We start from the raw sequence: 18,842 nt of genomic DNA, 5'->3' as shown, positions 1-18,842 counted from the left end.
GGGCAGGTGGGGCAGGGAGAGTGCTTGGATTTGATCAGGGCAGGTATAGATTCCTGACCTAGGAACAAGCAGGTGTGTGGCTGGGTTTGCTCAGCTCACCAGCATGGTTAGCAGGGCATGCAGCAGGGGATTCGGCGTGTCCTTTCTGCGATGCTCCAGACCTCATAACATGGTCTGTTTGTGCCACAGGCTCCAGACAGGCTGGTCGGTGCACACGTTCCAGACTGACAAGCAGAGGAAAATGCAGGCGCTGAACCCAAAGGAGCTAGATGTCATCCTGGAGGTCATCCACCGGGCAGAGAAGCTGGACCTCGTTGAGCAGCAGCGCATTGGGTATGTTGCTGCCTCCTGGCTTGGTTGGCCCCTTCTCTCCCTTCAGGAAGAGTCTGGTCCTGTGCTGCAGCTCTGGTCCTGTCCCTTTGTACTTGGGATGCCATGCAGGCCCTCTGAGGCCCACTCCTCCTTTGCCTTCTGATTTGAGCTGGTTGAAAGGCAGGGAGGTTACCACATTCCCTCATCCCTAGCAGAGACATTGCTCATCCCTATGCCAGAACCAGGTCTGAATCAAAGATCTGCTGTGATTGCAGGCACTGGTGCAGTGCCTAGTGACTGGGTCTGTGTGCAGAGAGCAGTGTAGCCTGCCTATGCTAGGCATGATGCTGGTGTGGCCACTTGAGGACTCTGGACAAGACCGTGGGAGCCAGATAGAGCATCTTAGAATGGTGCTGGAGCTGCCCTGCCTTTGGACTGCCGTCAGGACTCCCGAGCTGGATTCCCCTCGGGGGAGTTGTCTGCTGGGAGCAACGAGTGAGTGGAGAGTTCTGGCTGGGTTCATCAGCCTGAGTTATTTAATTTGCTGGCATTGTCCTTCTCCACATTATGCTAGCTGTTGCACAGTTTTTGTTCTGCTTTTGGCCCTGCTGAAGACAGTGCAAGGCTTGGGTCTGGTCATGCTTAGTCAGGGGAAGCAGCCAGGGGAAGGCTGAGTTTGCTACAGACTGAGGGGACAGGAGACTTTAGTTATTCCCAGACCAGGTCCAGCTTGTATAGCATTCTCCCCAGTGTGCCTGCACCTTTTCTTGGGCAAATAGATGTGGTCTGGCCTTTGATGCCACTGGTTAGTGCCACCCCACTTCCCTGTAGAATCTGGGTCATGGCAGTAACCCACTGTTCAATGCCAAAGGCATCTCCTCCAACCCTGCGTCCTTTGCTGCCCTGCAGGCGCCTGGTGGAGCGGCTGGAGAACATGAGGAAGAACGTGATGGGAAATGGGCTGTCTCAGTGCCTGCTGTGTGGCGAGCTGCTTGGGCTGCTGGGCTCCACGGCCGTCTTTTGCCAGGACTGCAAAAAGGTGAGGTTGACAGCACTGGGCTTTCCAGCAAACACCTGGGGCTGCCTTTGACACCATGCACTGGGTTCTTGTTCCCCAAGTCCTCTGTATGAACATCAATAAATTGCAGCCACCTCTGGGATGGAGCGCATCCCTCAGGCAGGCTCCAGGCTGGCACAGTGGTGGAACAGGTAGATAGCCTCCAGGTCCATACTGGCCCCCAGCCAAAAGATGGCATGTTTGGTTTCTCTGCCTCACTGGCTGGCATATCCGCTGCCTCTTCTGGGGATGTTGCTGTGTGTCTGTTTCCAGTGCTGTTTGCAATGGGGCTTGACTTTGCAAAGCTGTTGCTGTCATGCCAACACCCCAGTGGGAGACCACGGCTGGGCCGGACTCCAGCAGCCAAGGGGTTAAGCTGGAATGCTGCAGACATGATGATTTCCAAGGCAACCACCTCATCTGCTAAGAGAGCGCTCTGCTGGGAGGTTGTTTTTCATGCACTTGAAACCCATTTTTCCCCAGGGAGAAATCTCCATTTCTAAAGAACTGCACCTCAGCTACACGCCCAGGGAAGGGCAAGCTGGGGGGGGGCTGTTGGCACAGTGCCTGGCACAGCAGCAGGAGATGGGGGTGCTGTCCCACTGACTCCCTCTCCCTCAAGCCAGAGCAAGGCCTGAGGACCAAGTAAGACGCCACAGGCCACACTTCCCTAGGCAGAGGCAGCCCCTGGAGCCTGCAGCTCAAAACTGCTCAGGTCTGCCCAGAGCATGGCACACTGCCTCTGGCCCTTTGCTGTGGTTTGTTGTGGCCCTGTGCTGAGATCCTGGTCTTCTGCTCTGCCGGCTGCCAGGAGGATCACCAGCTGGCACCAGGGCTTGCTTTGGGGTGGGGAATATCTTGCCTCTCGATCCACTCTGCTGAGGAGGCCAGAGGCAGGATAGGGCATTGCATTTGGAACAAGAGTGCCTTGTTTAGCGATGCCTGGCACAGGAGGTGCTGTGAGCCAATGGGGCCCGATAATTGTTAACAAACCCTTTACCCTGAACTCAGTAACCCTCACAGGATGGGATCCTGACATGACAGTGGGAGGGGGTCCCTGAGCCCAGCAGACTTGGCCTGAGTGGAGCTATGGGATGGAGAGCAAGGGCAAGGCAGTGTTTGGAGCAATGAGGTGTAGATCCTTGGGCTGTGCCTGTGCTCAGATGTGCATGGAGCGCAAAGGGCTGGTGAGTGCAGGAGCCTGCTATTTATTTCCTGTATTTTGAGCAGAAAGAATAACAGGAAGTGCTGTGCTCCCACCCTCTTCCCCTGGAGATCCTGCTTCTAGCACATCCAAGAGTAGTCAGTCTAGAAATACGGGAAAACAGGGTGTTTTCTTTATTGCCACTTTCAACAAATTGCATGTATTGAGCTGGTGGCAAAGGGTGGCATGGAATCAGAGAGAGACAGGCCTGGAAAGGATCTGAAGAAGTCATCTAGTCCATGCCCCGGCTATAGGCAGGATCATCCTTGCAAATGTTTATCTAACCTGCACTTGGAAGCTCCTAATGATGGAGATCCACATGCTCCCGAGATGATCTTTTTCAGTACTGAACCACCCCTGGAGCTAGAGAGTCTCCTGATAGTCTTCCATGGGGTAGTCTAAGACCTGGGCTATCTCATGGTGTCTTCCTCTATGACCCTGGAGAGGGTTCAGAGGAGGGCCACCCGCTTGGTGAGAGGGCAGCAGGACAGGCCCTACAAGCAGAGGCTGAGGGACCTGAACCTGTTCAGCCTCAGCAAGAGGAGGCTGAGGGGGGACCTGGTGGCTGCCTACAAGCTCATCAGGGGGGATCAACAGCAAATAGGCAGAGAGCCCTTTTCTCCCCAGCACCACCTGGGGTGACGAGGAACAATGGTAATAAGCTGATGGAGGATAGGTTTAAGTCAGAGATCAGAAGGCAATATTTTAAAGTTAGGATGGCCAAAATCTGGAACCAACTTCCAAGAGAAGTGGCCCTTGCCCCTACCTTGGGCAAATTCAAGAGGAGGTTGGATGATCACCTGTCTGGGGTCTTGTGAACCCAGCATTCGTTCCTGCCTGTGGCAGGGGGTCAGGCTAGATGATCTGTTCAGGTCCCTCCTGACCCTAGCTACTATGAAACATGAGGGTAATAGCCCCACCTACCCTCTGCTCCTTGTCCTGGAAGGCCCTGGCCTAGGGCCAGCATTGTTGGTTCATTGGGTTCTTCCAGCCTGTACCCCATCAGCCTGGATGCAGGGGCAGAGTGGGAAAAGTGGAGGGAAAGCCCTACTTTCTAGCCTGTTTCACAGTGGCCCTTCCATGACCCAGGCTCCCTTGCTGTTGCATCTGGGAGGCACAAGCTGTTTGGGGGCTTTCCTGACTGCTGTGTCCACAGCACTTGGCGGGGGGGGAGGCAGTGGAGTGGGCCATGACCCGCCAGAGCACTCTAGGAGATGGCTGGTTGCTTTAAGTTTGCTTCCTCTTCTCATGCAGTGTTCTGGGCAGTGAGCAATGCCTTGTCAGGGAATTATGGATTTTTAAAGTTCATATTTTCCTTGCTAGTGCCACTCTGTTACCATCTCATTGGAAACTTGTTGCAGCCCCATTTAGTTGACCAACAGGAATCATTATAATGAATGCAACCTAATCCTTGTGAAACAGGGCACTGAGCCTGTCTCAGTCAAGTTGCTCCTACAAAATACAGAGGTTTTCCCAGCTTTTAAAGTCCTCTGTGCCTTCTAGGCACCTTCTTCTGTGTTAATATCTCATGGCAAAAAGCCAAGAGCAGTTTTATTATTAGAGATTTTATTATTTTGGAAATAAATACAAACTGGCAGGGTGAAGCAGTGCAGGACCGAAAGGCAGACAGTGCCTGGATCAGTAACAGCAGTTACCCAGTGAGTGATATTCTTTGTACCAAGGAAATGGGCGTCAATATTGACCGTGCTTCTAAAACATAGACTGGGCAGAAGGACCCTCATCTCCTAGCTAGCAAAGGACAGGGTTTCTGTAGGAAGTGTCTGTAACTCTCCATGTCTGGGGCAAGAGGAGGAGGTGAGGAGCAGGGCAACCCCTGGATGTTTGGCCTTGTTCTTACAATGTCGGGAGGGATAAAAAGTTCAGCAGACCACCACTGGAGGGAGCATTTGAACGGGATGAAAACCTACCGAGGTCTTAAGGGCTTGAGTTTCTGTCCCAGTCTGAGGGGGTGGCTGAGGGCTCGGGTCACATTAAGACAGCTCACGCTGCCGCCTGGAACAGCAGTCCCTGCAGCCTCCCATCCCGTCTGACAGGTAGCAGTTGGCTCGTCACCTGCTTCAAATGCACAGGGAGTGGGGGAGAAGAAAAGGACAGCCTCCAGTGGGGTGCTGCTGTGCTGCATACATCAGCCTCAAGTGTTCAACATCACTCAGGCTGCATCAGGCACTAGGCTCTCTAGGTAGGATATAGGCTTGGATGTTCAATTGTCCTGTTGCATGACAGCTTGCCCATGGGCAGGCTGGTATGGGAGTCAGGGGGTGCAAGAGCTGGGGCGGTAGCAGAGGGCTAATTTACACCTTGGCAGTTTGTCTGCGGAGAGGTCTGCATTGCACAGCACAGCGCTGTGGAGAGAGACCCCATTGGCAGCGCTGCTTCTGGCTTCTAGCTAGCACGGGTATCGCTACCCAGCACCGCACTATGCAGTGAGACGCAGTCTGTCTCCTGAGGTTGCGCTGACCGGAGAGGGAGCTCTTTCAGGGGATCATATCCCAGGAAGAGCTGGTGGCAGCAAGCTGGCTGCATAGGCAACAGCAGGAAAGCTCATGTTGCTGGGGGAGTAAGAGCCACTGGCATCCTCACTCTCCTCCACAAACCGCCCCTGCTGCGAGGGCTGTCCGGACCCTTCACTGTGGGAAGCAGAGGTACAGCAACATCTCTTGCCCTCCCAGAAACCCACCCAAAGGTGGCACCAGTAGCAAATAGCTTGCTCAGGTCTGTTCTGGTTCTGGAGAGAGAGATCTAGTTCATTTTGCACCTCTCTCTGCGGGGACCTTGGGGTCCAGCAGCTGCTTGAGAGCATTTCCTAGCCTGCACTTGCAGTCAAAGCTGGGCTGGGAAAGCCTTGTACCTTGTTCCTTCCCCACACACTTGGTGGCAGGAGAAACCACATCTGCAAGCGCAGAACAAAGCAGGGGTGGAGTGCACCATGTGGCAGTCTGCTGACAGAGCCAGAGCCTGTTGAAACCACTGGGAATGTTCCTAATGGCATCGCTGGCACTGGAGCAGGACTAGAGTCTGCCTGGGCTGATCCTGGAAGTTGCTGTCTTTCTTTTCCTGCTGAAAAGTGGCTTTGTGGACACTGATGCTGTTTGTGGGGAAGGTCTGGCTTCAGCCGATCTTCTGGACAAAGAAATGTTTTGAGAAATTTCAGAGTTGTCAAAACCTCCCTTTTTGATGTCTTGCAAACATGAAGTTCGGTTTCCGGCTTCCAGATTCCTTCTTGTTTGGCAGTTTGAGCAAAGTCAGGGACTCTCTTGAGTTAGAAAACACTCATATGCCAAATAAACCATTTGGAATGATCCAGGCAAAATGCCTCAGTGGATCCAAACAGGAATGTTTCAGTTCATTCAGTTTTGCAAGGTTTGTAAGCACTCACATTTTTATCTGTATTTGGGGGTGGGGAGGTTATTTTTAAGATCAGAAGTGTTTTTCCTGGGATGGAGAGAGAGGCCGTTCTTATCCAGAGCTTCCCAGCATGTCGCTCCGGATTGGGCCCCTATGCACTTTGAGCCTGATGGTTTTGAACTTCTGTCTTGTTGAGTTTTCCTTAAACATACTCTGCTTGATCTTGTGGAAGTGCAGTGCACAGAATAACCCCCACATCTTTGCTGGGGGCTGTGGGGAAGAAAAATCCTGTTTCCTTTGCATGAGCTGTGTTTCTGTACTGAGTGACAGTGGCATGTAATTTAGGGCTTAGGCATTTATCCTTCCTGCAGAGCCCATTTGCTTCTTCCCACATGGAGCTGCTTGCTTGTACAGAAAGAACAGCATGGGTCCTCAGGGAACATCGCACGCAAGCCCATGGTGTAGGAGGGCCTGCTGGCAGGTGGGATCCTCCCCGGGACTGAGCCCAGGCAGATGCATAGCTCAGCACCCGGTGTGAGCAGGAGGCGCAGCTGAGCTTCTAGGTCCTGGCTTGTAGGTAAATTTTGCCTCTTGGGCCCTAAGTTGCTGTTGTACGACTTGGTCAGCAGCAGGTGGAATATGGGATGCACAGGGAAGCTCGTGCAGCCCATAATGAGATTTGGCATGTTTTGTGACTGACTAATGGGCTGGGTAGCTGCAGATACAGATGAGCAGTAATCCCCAGCATGGCTTCAAAGGGGGTTTACAGGCCAGCCCCGGACACAGAGGTTAGCTGAGAGCGTGCAATGAGGTAGTTGGTAGAGCTGGGATCAGAGCTTGGGACAGTCCTGCCTTTGGATTACGCTGTCCAACAGAGTCAGCCTCATGGTGAAACCACCTCCAGACTTGCGTTTCTCTGCCCGTTGTCCTAGAGACTGAGGAGTGAAAGTGCCATGTGACTGACACTTATCCCTGTGGACAGACCCTTTGGGTCTGAGTTAAGGCACGTTACCCAGGGACTATGGAGAAGCACAACTTGGGGCTTCCATTGTGAATGGCTGTTAACAAGGTTTGACTCACCGCAGCCCTTGTGCGTGCAGTTTTCCCTGCGTGCTGATCAAAGAATCAATCTAATTTCCTATCCCAGCTGCAAGCCGAGCCCAATACGCATTGGCTTCATTATGGAACATTAGATGATTCAGGTTGTAAATGGCTCGTCATGCCGGCGGGGAGACACGCGTTTTCTTGTGCAGAAATAGATTCCATAAAACGCCATCGGGCTGTTTCTCTGGGAAGCTGCCTGCCTGCCTGCCTGCCTGCAGTCTCCCTCTGCCCAGGCAGCTCAGAATCAACCATTGCCCGGACCAAATACAGTTGAGGTGGAGGCGGGGGACTTTTCCTCCCATGCTCCTCAAATTCAAAAGCATGTAAATCAAATGAAAACTCTCTGACACCATTTTCTCTGTTTGTTCAGCTCTGTCCCTGGCAATGAAAGTTGACTTTGCCAACTTTGGCACAGCAGTGCTTGTGTCTTGGAGTGCGTTGTAAAATTGTACATCGTGTAGTGGGATTTAAAACAGGATCTGGAAACATTTCCCAGAGCCTCAAGGAGGGGGGAGGGGGTGAAATATTGTTCCTGGGTCTCCCCCCTATCAGGCACAACTCGGGGGTAACTCCATTATAGTTACTGGCTTGGTTTTCTTGCTTCTCGTGCCTACATGATCCCAGAATAACTGCCTTGTGATTGATAACCACGGGAAGGAGAAGCGAGCCCTATTCCCTGTTAAAAAACTTAAGCATTTGGGATGAACGTGGCCTGGTCTGGCCCCCACAAAGCAGCACTGTGCTGAGCAGAAACAAGGAAGGCTCTGACGTTGTCCTGTGTCCTTTCTCCTCTCTACAGAAAGTCTGCACCAAGTGCGGGATTGAAACCCTGGGGACCCAGAAGCGCCCGCTGTGGCTCTGCAAAATCTGCAGCGAGCAGAGAGAGGTAAAGTGCAGCGAAGGGGCAGGGTTCCAGTCTGTCACTGGTGCCAAAGAGGCCTGTGCTGGGCATCACCAGGGGAGCGGGTGGGGTAGGGAGCTGGGGGGTAGGGGAAGCACAGCTGAAGTGACGGTTTTAGCGTCCAAGGAATGAGGCTTGAACACTGCTGGCGGAGCTTGGACCAGGTCCTGGCAGCTGACTCCAAGGTCTTTCTGGCTGTGGCCCTTGGGTCTGGTGGGCACGGCATGGCTCTGCACTGGCAGTCAGGAGACCAGGGCTCCCTTCCCTACTCTGCAGCTGTAACAAGCAAGCCTGGTGCTTTCATTGGCCCTGAATGGCAAAACACTGACCCCAGTGAATTCAGTTGTCAAATTAGAAATGTGGTGCTGTGACCAGTGAGTTAGGAGACCCCACCATGGCCAAAGACAGCAGCAGCTAGGCCACAGAAAGCCCTTCCTTGGTTATGTCCCTACGGAGAAACTGAGCCAAGGATTTAACTGAAGCAGCAACTTCTGCCAGGCTGTAATTGCAAAGCTGACATTCAGCTGAGGCATCATCGGATACCCATGTTTAATTTTGGGTTCATGGCAGGAAAGCAGTGCTGATAGAGCCATGCTGGGCACCAAATGCACTACTGGCTCAGGGGGATAATGTGCTCAACCTGTTGAACCATCCAGATATTGCCTATCCCAGACTCCAGCCAGGGTTGGGAGGGGCACAGATCAAGGCACCCTCTGCCTTCTGCAGAGCTCGGTGCCAGGGCAGGTGGGATATTGGGTTCTCCCTTTGCTTCTTTCTGTCTTCTTTGTTGCTTGTTCCTCTTCCAGCTCTGCTCAGTTGCCCCTTTTTCTCATTCCTTTATATAAAAAATAATAAAAAGCTGTGATCTCTGGACAAAGAAGAGCATTAAAATGGCTGGTAATAAGTTTTATCTGCAGATTGTGCTCTGGGGTACAGTAACCTTTGGAGCTTTTCCCTAATGAAACCACGGCTCCAAGCATTGTGAATGGAAACCAGCAGGATCTGCAGAAATACAGCATTAGCTCCCTCCTCTCCTCTCTTTTTTCTCTCTCTTTTTTTAAAACTTCTTTTTAATTCACTCCTGTCTCCTTAAACTCCTTTCTGAATTCTGGGCTGGTGGAAAGGACTGGAAAACTTCAGAGAGGTCAGAGCAAGCTTCCCGCATGCTCTGCCCCCTTCAGCGCTAACATGCTCCAGACCATCAAACCTTCCCCCAGGGCTAAACTCCTCCGTGTGTCAGGAGAAGGGGCCTCAGCAGATTGTAACCCGAACGTGAAGCCTCCAGCGAGCTAGCTGGCTCCGGGCACCTCAGCAGCAGGCTGGTGTCAGCCAGTAATTTTCTAAGCCAGTGCTCCAGCTATTTGTGCATGATATTTATGAAGCACATCTCCTTGTTTGTGCTATATTGACATGTGAGGCGATGGGGGAGGTAATTTGGATCCTCTGTTGGAGATCCTTACGGACTAAATAGTGTGGACCTGAGGAAATGAATCTTGTATCACTAGGAGAAGACTCCAGGGTGAATATTACCTCATTAGCAGCTCCTATGCAGAGCACAAGTGAGTCTCTATAACTGGCCAAGCACCCATGTACTTGGGACACTGCTGAGGTCCTCTCCTGCTTGGCCATCACAAAGATCCTGGCCCCTGCTCCCTGCCCAGTGCTGGCTGTGCAGAGAGGGGCAGCCTGGGAGCCCCATCCTGCAGACACCCAGGAAGTGCTCAGGCCATGGTGCAGTGGGGTCCCTGGTAGGTTGTGCAGGTTCGGGCTGTGCCCTGTGCCTTCTCTTGGGCTTGGTGGTTTCTTTTTTCCTGGTGGATTTGGAGGTCACTTGTGCGAAACGGCTGGGAATCAGTCCCCTCAGACCAGCCTTTGGGCTGGGCCAGTTCAGGCTGGCATGCCAAGCTTCTTTTTCTTTCTTTCTTTCTTTCTTTTTTTCTGTGTTGCCAGCCAAATCAAGTTTAAATCCATGAGCCAGTCCAGAACCATAAGTGGCCCTACAACCAGCAAACTTCCTCCACCCCCACCAAGGGCTTCAGATATTTCCAAAGTCTTTTCTCAGGCATCCTATATGTAGGCCCAAGCCCAGAGGCTTGGGGTTCGGATGCCCCCAAGTTTCGCCTGCCCTCAGCCATATGGCTGCAGGAGCAAGCTAGGGAGGAGCCTCCCATTTCCATAAAGTGAGCTTTAAGCCCCAACACCTTGGTGGGTACTAAACCACACCAGAAGAACAGTTATCCCCGGGGGTGCTTAAGGAAAGCTGCCTTCATGAACCCACATACATGCCAAGTGGATAAGAGAGCCTGAGTGAAGACCCGGCTGGATGTGCACTGACCCCCATGGGAGCATCCAGACGGCCTGCAGAGGCAGGTGCAAACCGGAAACTGCAGTCCAGCAGCATCACCAGAAAGCTGGAGGAGCCAGTACCACAGGCCCCATGGCTCTAAGTTGGCTGCTTTTCTGTGGACTCCCTGCCTCTGGCAGGCACACTGCATCTCCTCCTTCCTTCCCTCGTGCTGCCAGACTCACAGGACCATGCCTGTACATGTGTGGCCCTCCCCCTGGCCTGCCACTGGCACCCTTAGGTGGTCCTGGGGTACACTTGGAAAGAGGGCGCAGTCAGCCCTCAGCGTAGCTACACCAGCGCTGCCCCTGGAGCAGACCAGGACAACTAAGGATGGTGACCCCTCAGTGTGTGCAGAGAAAATAAGGTGTTGCTGCAGTATTGCCCCCTTTAGGAGTGCCAAGCAGTTCCTCTGTGCAGTCTTTTTGTGCAGAGGAGGGCTGGTTTAATCGCTGGATGTTTAGAAGTGTTCTGTTCACAAGGCGGTTTTGTGTGCTTCACAACTTGAGATGTAGAGTATGTATCCTGGGTGCTCGTGGATCTGTACTCAGGGGCTGGGCACTGTGGTGGCATGCGCGCATCTTCTGGTAGGCACAGGAGAATGGCATCTGCAGACTGGTGAAGACCTAAGTACCCTTATCTGAAGACGGTCTCGGAGCTTAAGATACACAGCATGTACTGCCACACGCAGCTTAAGCAAGAAGCTCCATCCTTAAAATGAAGACCCCTTGTGTCTTACACCACCTCTTCCTGCCGGTGCATTTCTGAGGTTGATTAACACAGCCTCCTGGCTTCCCACTTTGCAAAGGAAGGAACCTGCTCCTCTGCTGGTTGCTTGTGTCACCAGTGGGGATCACTAGCAGGCCTGGGAAAGTGGAAGCTGCTGGTACTCCAGCGATTCATGGAGGCCTTTGTCTTCTGCCTGGCTTTGAGACAGGCGGGTGGTAGGATGGCTTGGCTGATGAAAGGAGCAGGTTTTGTTCTGCTTCTGCGTCACAAGCCAGCAGCAAAAGGAAGTGGCTTTGGAGAGACCCAAAACCGCTGTCCCTGTTTGGAACCTGTGGACCATATTTTGCCCATGCCTGCACTGAAGCTTTCTTAACATTTCCACGTACGAACAACTGATTCCCTTCTCAGCAGAGGAACAGGATGGAAAGGCTTGTGTTCAGTCACCCTCCATGCTGTGCATCTGACAGTTGACCGCCCAGGGTCTGTCTGTTGTGCAGGGCATGGGCTTATGGATGATACCATGTCCCATTGGCATCTGAGACCATCCGCTTCTGTGTGGGCTCAGTCGGAGTCGTTAGCAGGTGATGAGCTGCTTCACTAAGCACCGAATGTTCCACAGAGACGAGTGCTGTACAAAGCTTTTCAGTGTGAATGAGCAACTGTGACTAGGAAGTTAATGGGAGTGCAAGCTTTGTTCTCTGCTGTTTATTGCTTCCCAGATAATACACTGCAGGTATTTAAATTGCCCATCCTGAAAGCCAGTGAGGCTCACTTTATTGTAGCAGCACGGGTGAGCCATTTCCTTTAACCTGTCATGCAAGTGCTACAAGCCCCTTGGTAATGCAGAGAGAATTTCCCTGTCATGCCTCCTGTACCTTGGGCCCAGGATTTTGGCTTGCAGCTGTGCCTGGGTGTGCATGAGTCTGTGGCTCTGCACGGTCACTCTTCCTTCAGTGTGTGAGGAAAGTGATCTGGCTTTAATCGTCTGTGGCCATTTGGTTTATTGTGTCTGCGTCAGATACCTGTCCTTGATCTGCCGGGTGATTCTGGCAGTCCTTGGCATTGCCCACACACCAGGTGTGCTGGGAGGTGACATCTGGGCAGCCCAGCAACACCGCTGGGGTCTGGCTTCCTGGGCTCTGTTCCACCATCTGGCTGGAAGGGGCAAGTCATTTATATCTGAGTTGTGGCATGTGGACAGGTGACTTCATGTCAGCTGCACTTAGAAACCGAACTCCATTGGCTCGTATGGACGAGCAAATAAATTTCTGCTTGCCCTGACTGATGGGGCCTGTGGAATAACCTTATGCTGCCTTCTGGTTCTGTAGCAGTTCCTGTCCTGGCTTGATATTGCCCTGACTTCCTTTATGTGCTGGCAGCCATTTGTGGTTGTAGCCGGGGGCTAGCAGGGGTAATGTTCGCCATGAAGACACAGCGGTCCAGGCTTCCACACACACTAGAACTTGTGCTGAGCATCCCTGCAGAGTCTGCACTCTGGTTTCCAGCAAAAGGCAAAGCCCATGCTGCTGCCTCTCCAGGGCTGTCGTTACCTTTCCTAGCCTGAGTAAGCTTGCACAGCCAGGCTGCCACGTCCTACAATCACACCTTTGCTGTACTGCACAGACAGAACCTGTCTATGCTGGTGTCTTCTACCATTAAATCTCCAACACCCCAAGACATGAAGCAGGACCCAGATAACTGAGGCTGCTGTGGTTGCAGTGACCTCCACAGGAAGCTGGCGGCTGACTCCTGTTGAGACCCCTTTGGAAATCCTGACCACTGTTGTGCAGAAGTCCTTGCTTTCTTCTTCCTTAAGCCTCCAGTGAGAAGGCTGCTTTGCATAGCAATAAGGAGCAAGTTGCTCTGACAGTGTATTATTTCTAGAGAGTCAAGGTGATTAATGGATTCTGCCTGTGGCTTTGTGCTGGTGCCCCAGCCGTCCAGAAGTGAAACATGCTGTTTAGCAGTGCTGAAGCCACTGGGTGTTGTGCACAGATGTACACGCACGCACTATGACAGTCCCCATCCCAATGCAGAACCAGCCACTGTGAGGGCATGGGAGGTGGTGCTGAGCAATGGCACAGCCCGGGAAACCAGAGGCAGCTTCCCGCAAAGGATTTGTTCTGAAGTCCCCTTTGCACCCGTCACTCTCGGGAAGGTGCTGGTGTCTCTTTTTGTGACATGCATGGAGGCATAAGCAGCCTTGCCCCCACTAAGCTGTTTACTGGAGCTTAGCCACTTGTGTAAGTGGCACTGCCGCTTTTCCTAGGTGCCCTGCAGGCTTTCCAAGCAGAAGCGTTTAAGGCTACAGCTGGATTTAAAGAAAAACACGGATCATGTTTGGAGCCCAGCATGGCAGCTCTAGCTAGGCAGACCAAGATAAAGGCAAATCCAATCTCATGCTCCAAAGCAAATCTTGCCTCCTTCTCCTTTGTGCAGCGTTGCAGAACTGGTGCGGTGCCTTCCCTGGCTTTACACCCAGAGCTTCGCCAGGCGGGAGACTGAGCATGGTAGGCTGACGGGCTGAGCCAGCCTAACCCACTCCTTTTTCTGCATTAGTGGGAAATCCAGCCATCTCCCCCAAGCCTGGTCTGATTGGTGGCGGGGGGAGGAAGGAGGACGTTGTAACATAGATAGTCGCTAACCTGGTGGAGGCTGATAAAGCAATAAGCTGCTCACATCAGTGTCGGTGCCCTGCAGAAACAGAGCTGTTGACCTGGCAGATCTGAGCTGCCAGCAGTGGAACAAATGGGGTCTCCTGTGATGGCAATCAGTGGAATAAGCCTGGGATCTCTCTAATGGGCTCCTAGCAGGCACATACGGCAGCAGGCCTGTTTCCCCTGCATGGACCTGATGGCAGCCTGGAGGCTCTGTCACCGTGCGGCACAAGCTCCCTGGATCCTGTTGCTCCACCTACTTGCAGCTTCATAAGTGCCCGCCAGAAAGAGCCGGGGCTGTTAATCAACTGGCATGGGATATCCGTGTGGGTGTACTTATAGGTTGGCTGGAGAGGTGGCCTGCCTCGTTACTTCCACAAGTGCCCGTGTGACCATTGCATGCTGGCTCGCTTCAACTGATCCCGCCAGGCTCTGCCAGGCACCTTCCAGAATCGCCGCTTATTGTATATTTTTTATATCCATAATTAGTGATGCTATCATCGTAATTAAAATCCTTCTTGGAAGCATCCACGCGCATTTACATCTGAATTGGCACATCCAAATTTATAACGATAATGAAAACATTTTAAGTGATAGAGGGGGAGGGGATATAACTTTGTTCCTCTTTTCCTTTTTTTTTAAAAAAACAACAAAACCCAGGGAGAACAAATGCCATTGCAAACCAAACAAAAGCTCCCTTGTGCCCTCATCACCCCTGTCCCATTCTTTCCCGTTCCCTTTCACTAAATGGCATTTTCGAGGCTAGCTGCATTTCATGGTTTATTATAGTAACCCCTGCGTAGGGGGACAGATTGCTGCCTTCAGGGACTGGAGGCTTTCACTCACCCCAACCTTGTGCACCCTTCCTTGGTCTAAACCAGCAGAGCCGAGGGCTGTGTCTTCCTGGGTGGGCATTTTTTTTTTGTTGGCAAACCCCCTGCTGTTGGAGGGGGCCGTGATATTTTTGGGCGCTTGGAACCCATCCAAACGCCATGCACCTGGTTGCGTTGCAAAGAGCTCCTCAATAGCGAAGATATTATTTTTGGGGTTGGTGGTGAATGTATAGGATTAAAATAGCATCCTCCAGAATAGACCCACAAATATAAAGGAGGCCTGATTGAGGGAGGCAGCAACGAGTAATTGAAGACAGGCAGTAGTTACGATGTAGAAGATGTTCGGGACAGGGGTGCAATAGATTTTGCTATTCAGTAAGTGGTGCCCAGCACAGCAGCTTCACTGCCTTTTAATTTCCTCCGTACTTGAATGCTGAATGTAGGAGTGAGGACAGATTGGTGTAAATAATGTAATTGGAAATCTCCACGCTATGGAAAAGCAGATGAATACAAATAATGAGACGAGGGAGCACTTGCTTAGTCTTCCTTGCTGGTGGAGGGGATGGTGCCAGGGCCTTGCTCTTGGGTTTGATTGGAAGGAGAGTATTCAGCACATTCGGCAAACAGGCATTAATAATTGATGTGATTCCAGTATAATTCAGACAAGGCCTGGTGTTTGTGTGGGGCCTTCATCTGCAAAGAGTGGCTCTGGCTATGAGACAGTGCTGGTCACAGATAGGGAAACAGAGGCCACATGAGATGTCTGGCGGAGTTGATGTCAGCACTGCCATAGAGCCAGGCTATGGCTGGCTCCTGTCCAGTGGTACTTGTTTGTACCCTGGTCCTAAGAGGGTTCCCTCTGTGCATATGGTGTAATTTACCTGAAGGAGGCAACGTGCTGTAGCAGAAAGCATTGCTTTCCATCCAGAGCTGCTCTCAACCAACTCCTGTGCTCACAGCTGTGGGCAGAGCATCTTCCAGCTACACTACACTAGTGACCTTCCCTTGCTGCAGCCTTAGCTGCAAAGCTTTGCACTGTGGCCCTTTGCACTGTGGCACTGTGGCTGTGTCCTTTCTCTGGGGAGCTGCAGCTTGGCTAAGCCCTGAAGCCTCCTTATCCTTTCTTCCACACATGAAGCTAGTGACTGATGTTCTCCTCCTCCCTAGCTCAACCTGGGCAGAGAAGGAGGAGGCAATAGTGGGCTGGGTGCGTGCAGGCTGGGGGTAACTGCTGTGTACAAAATCACGTGTGGCAAAGTGGAGCCTTGCAGCTTCATGATAGTGTCCTGATGCTGTTATTCTCAATGCCTGCAGGTAGAAGCTAAGTGAGGACCACTTCAGGGATCTCTGCTGGGGGAGGGCCCTGCCCAGGGTCTGTGGCCAAGCCTTCTCCTTGGGCATGCTCCACTCCACCCCCTTGTTTCAGTGGGTGTTCATAGCCAAGCCTCTCTGTTGGGGTGGCCACTTCATCATGCATCCATGGAAGGGGAGTGATCGCGTTCCCTGGGTGTGGGGATTCTCCGTGCCTTCCCAACCATGCATTGCAGCTGAGTTTCCAAACAACAGTTCTTGATTCAACTGGATACAACAGAGGTTTTGTTCCCAAGTGTCTGGTTACTATCTCCTGCTGTAACTTCAATGATGGCTGAACGCTTTCCTAATGGGAATATTAGCAGGACTGTAAACCACACTGAGTGTTCTGGGCTTGTCACAAACACGGCTGTTAAGTTGGTTTTGGTGACAAACCGCTGCATCTGCTGTCCTAGAGACTTCCCTTGGCTTTAGGCTGAATAACATCTCCAGTGCGGCAGCTCTGCGTGAGGCTGAATGAAGCCAAGGCTGAGTATCACTAGCTTTGCCATTAGTGCCTGTGCCAATGGTGGTCTGGGAAGCAGCGTTTGAGAGCTTTGTACTGGGGTGTCCTTGTTGATAATATGCTGGGCTGGAAGTCAGGAGACCTGGGTTCTGTTCCTGTTTGCGCAGGGTTCTGTTCCTCAGCCAAGCTGCCTCTTTCCCCTGCGCCTCTGTCATCCCCTTTAAAATGGGGATTATGGTATTGATCTTCCTCTGCAAAGTCCTTTGGGAGCAATGGATCTTCTCTTTCCTGTGTCCTGCCACCCCAGGTAGACATCTTTCCAGCACTGGCTGCAGTTGATGGCTTGGTCTGTAGCCTTGGTGAGGTCTTTCTTGGTGCATGGCTTCTCCAAGAGCCAACAAGCAGACAGGTGTTCTGTGGTCCATGTCATCATAGTCATATATCTGCGCTGTCTGAATGACCCTATCCTCACATATTGTCCTTTGACTGTCTGATTGTCGGTTGAAAGTGTTTTGCATCTCTCTGGGGGGCCAGCACTTCTCTGTACCTGCAGGGATACATGCATTGGGCATCAGTGGGTGACAAATGCTGTAGAGTGAGGTGGCGCTACTTGTTGAATGGTTGTGCTACCCACCCATCTGGATAAGAAGCTCTACAACAAAATCGTAGGGGCCAGTGGTTCGCACAGAGCAGGGGCAAGCACAGCTTTGCTTGGAAAGAACGCATCTCTCTTTTTAAATAAGAGTTTTATCTTTACAGCACTTTTATAGATCTGCTTTATTAATCTAAAGTCAGTAAGGAGTCATGCTGTTTGTTCTCCTGGAGCATGATCACCAGTGATGTCAGTGGATTCAGTTTGCTTCTTGGGCACTGAAGCTACACTTTGTGCACCTAGGTTAAAAAAAAATTTAAACCATGTCGTTTCAGACATGGGACACATATCCCATGGGAGCAAGCGTGCTGAGTTCAGTGCTGCGCAAATTCTCTTGCCTTGATTAAGGCTGGTCTAAATGCAGGTTTTTGTATAGTATGTTATATGGCGACCTAGTTATAAGCACCAGTAAAAGGTGTTTGCACGTACATGACCATTTATTGTGGCGCAGCTGTATCTTCAGCAGGCAGGCCATCCCACATCCGTTCGCAAACAGATCCAGTTTTGGCAGGACAAAACCTGCGTATCACCCAGGTTTTGTGCTCCTGTTTGCATGCGTGTTTTTGTTGCTGTGCCCTTGGACTTGTACCTTGCCTGGAGGCGCTGGGTCCTTTGGTGTTTCCTGTTTGAATGCAGACATTGTGAGGTCTGTTCAGAGGAAGCTGAATAAAGAGAGAGAGCACATCCATCCCCTGCAATTACAACAAGGGAGCACCGTGTACTGCCAGCCTGAAAGTTCACACAGCTTGAGTCAGGCCACGCAAAGTCCCAGTGCCTCTGCTAGGGTCACGTGGCCATCTGTGGGGGCCAGTCTAAAGGAACAGGCAAAAACCAGGAGATGCCTCAGAGCAAAACCCTCACCCCCGCTCCTGGTAGGTGTGCTTTTGTTTGTCTTGGTGCTCTGCAATCAGTCCTGATTGCAGTGCATGCACAATGAGCGCCGTCTGCCCCCAGCTGACACGCGTGGGACCCGTTACATTTCAGCTCACAAGTCCTTAAGTGTGGCGCTAATTAATGGGATGAGATTGTTATTAGGCAGACTCTGCCCTCGGCTGGGGGCTGTGCCTGCACGGCCCTTGTTTCCCTTGCACCTGAGCATCATCCCTGCAAGTAGCCAAGAGATGGGGCTGTAGAAGTGGGTTTCTGGGGCAGTTGCTGGAGGCTGCTGTTGCTGCTCATGGTTCCTATTCAGCCATGAAGCATTCTCACATTAGCACATGTTAGAGTCTGGAGTAACTGGCTTAGTAAAAAGCCAGTGGGGGTCTCAGCTCCCCCAGGGGCTGACCTAGTACAGTGCTGATCCTGACAGGCAGCAAAGAGGGCTGTGGACTGTGAGCCTGGAGACCTGGGTGCTGTTCTCCCTGCTGCCTGGTTTGGGGTAAATCCCTTCTCCGTGTCCCTGGCTACTTCACCTGTATAATGGGGGAGGTGATGATGCCTCCTCCCCTCTGCACTGTGCTTTGTGGCCTCTACGTCAGAAAAGCCCTTTATTAGAGCCAGATGTTATCATCATCCAATATTTCAGGCAGTGTTTGATGATGCCCTGTAGTTCAAATGCAAGTTGCAAAATCCCTGCCGCAATTAATTATGTCTACAATTGTGCTTATGTGCATGCTGATAACCACATCTCCAAAGTGCTTGGAGAGCTCGGGGTAAAAAAATGTTCCTAATCACAAAGCGGCGATTCTCTTTCAATCACCCTGACTCCGAGCGGGACTGTAGGACTTGCACCCACTGCATGAGATAGTTAAGAAATGTTATCTGTTTTAATATATTAACTTACTCTTGAACAAGGTGTCTCATTAGTTCATTATTAGGTTGCTGGAAGGCACAAATTAAATTGGGTTTTTCAATATTATTTTTTCAT

At 51.7% G+C, this 18,842-nt stretch overlaps 1 protein-coding gene across 11 annotated transcripts in view; it reads left to right on the top strand.

Moving 5' to 3' along the window:
* The window catches only part of RPH3AL (rabphilin 3A like (without C2 domains)), an 87,794-nt gene that overhangs the window by 45,057 nt on the left and 23,895 nt on the right, over positions 1-18,842 (top strand). For all 11 annotated transcript variants that reach the window (XM_025214841.1, XM_025214849.1, XM_025214848.1 and 8 more), the window contains exons 3-5: positions 190-333; positions 1,222-1,351; positions 7,843-7,929. In XM_025214841.1, coding sequence (XP_025070626.1) covers positions 190-333; positions 1,222-1,351; positions 7,843-7,929 — 361 coding nt within the window. The remainder of the gene's footprint in view (positions 1-189; positions 334-1,221; positions 1,352-7,842; positions 7,930-18,842) is intronic.

The sequence above is a fragment of the Alligator sinensis genome, unplaced genomic scaffold, assembly GCF_000455745.1.
Source record: "Alligator sinensis unplaced genomic scaffold, ASM45574v1 scaffold1801_1, whole genome shotgun sequence".
NCBI lineage: Eukaryota > Metazoa > Chordata > Crocodylia > Alligatoridae > Alligator > Alligator sinensis.
This window is presented reverse-complemented; position numbering and strand designations above follow the sequence as displayed.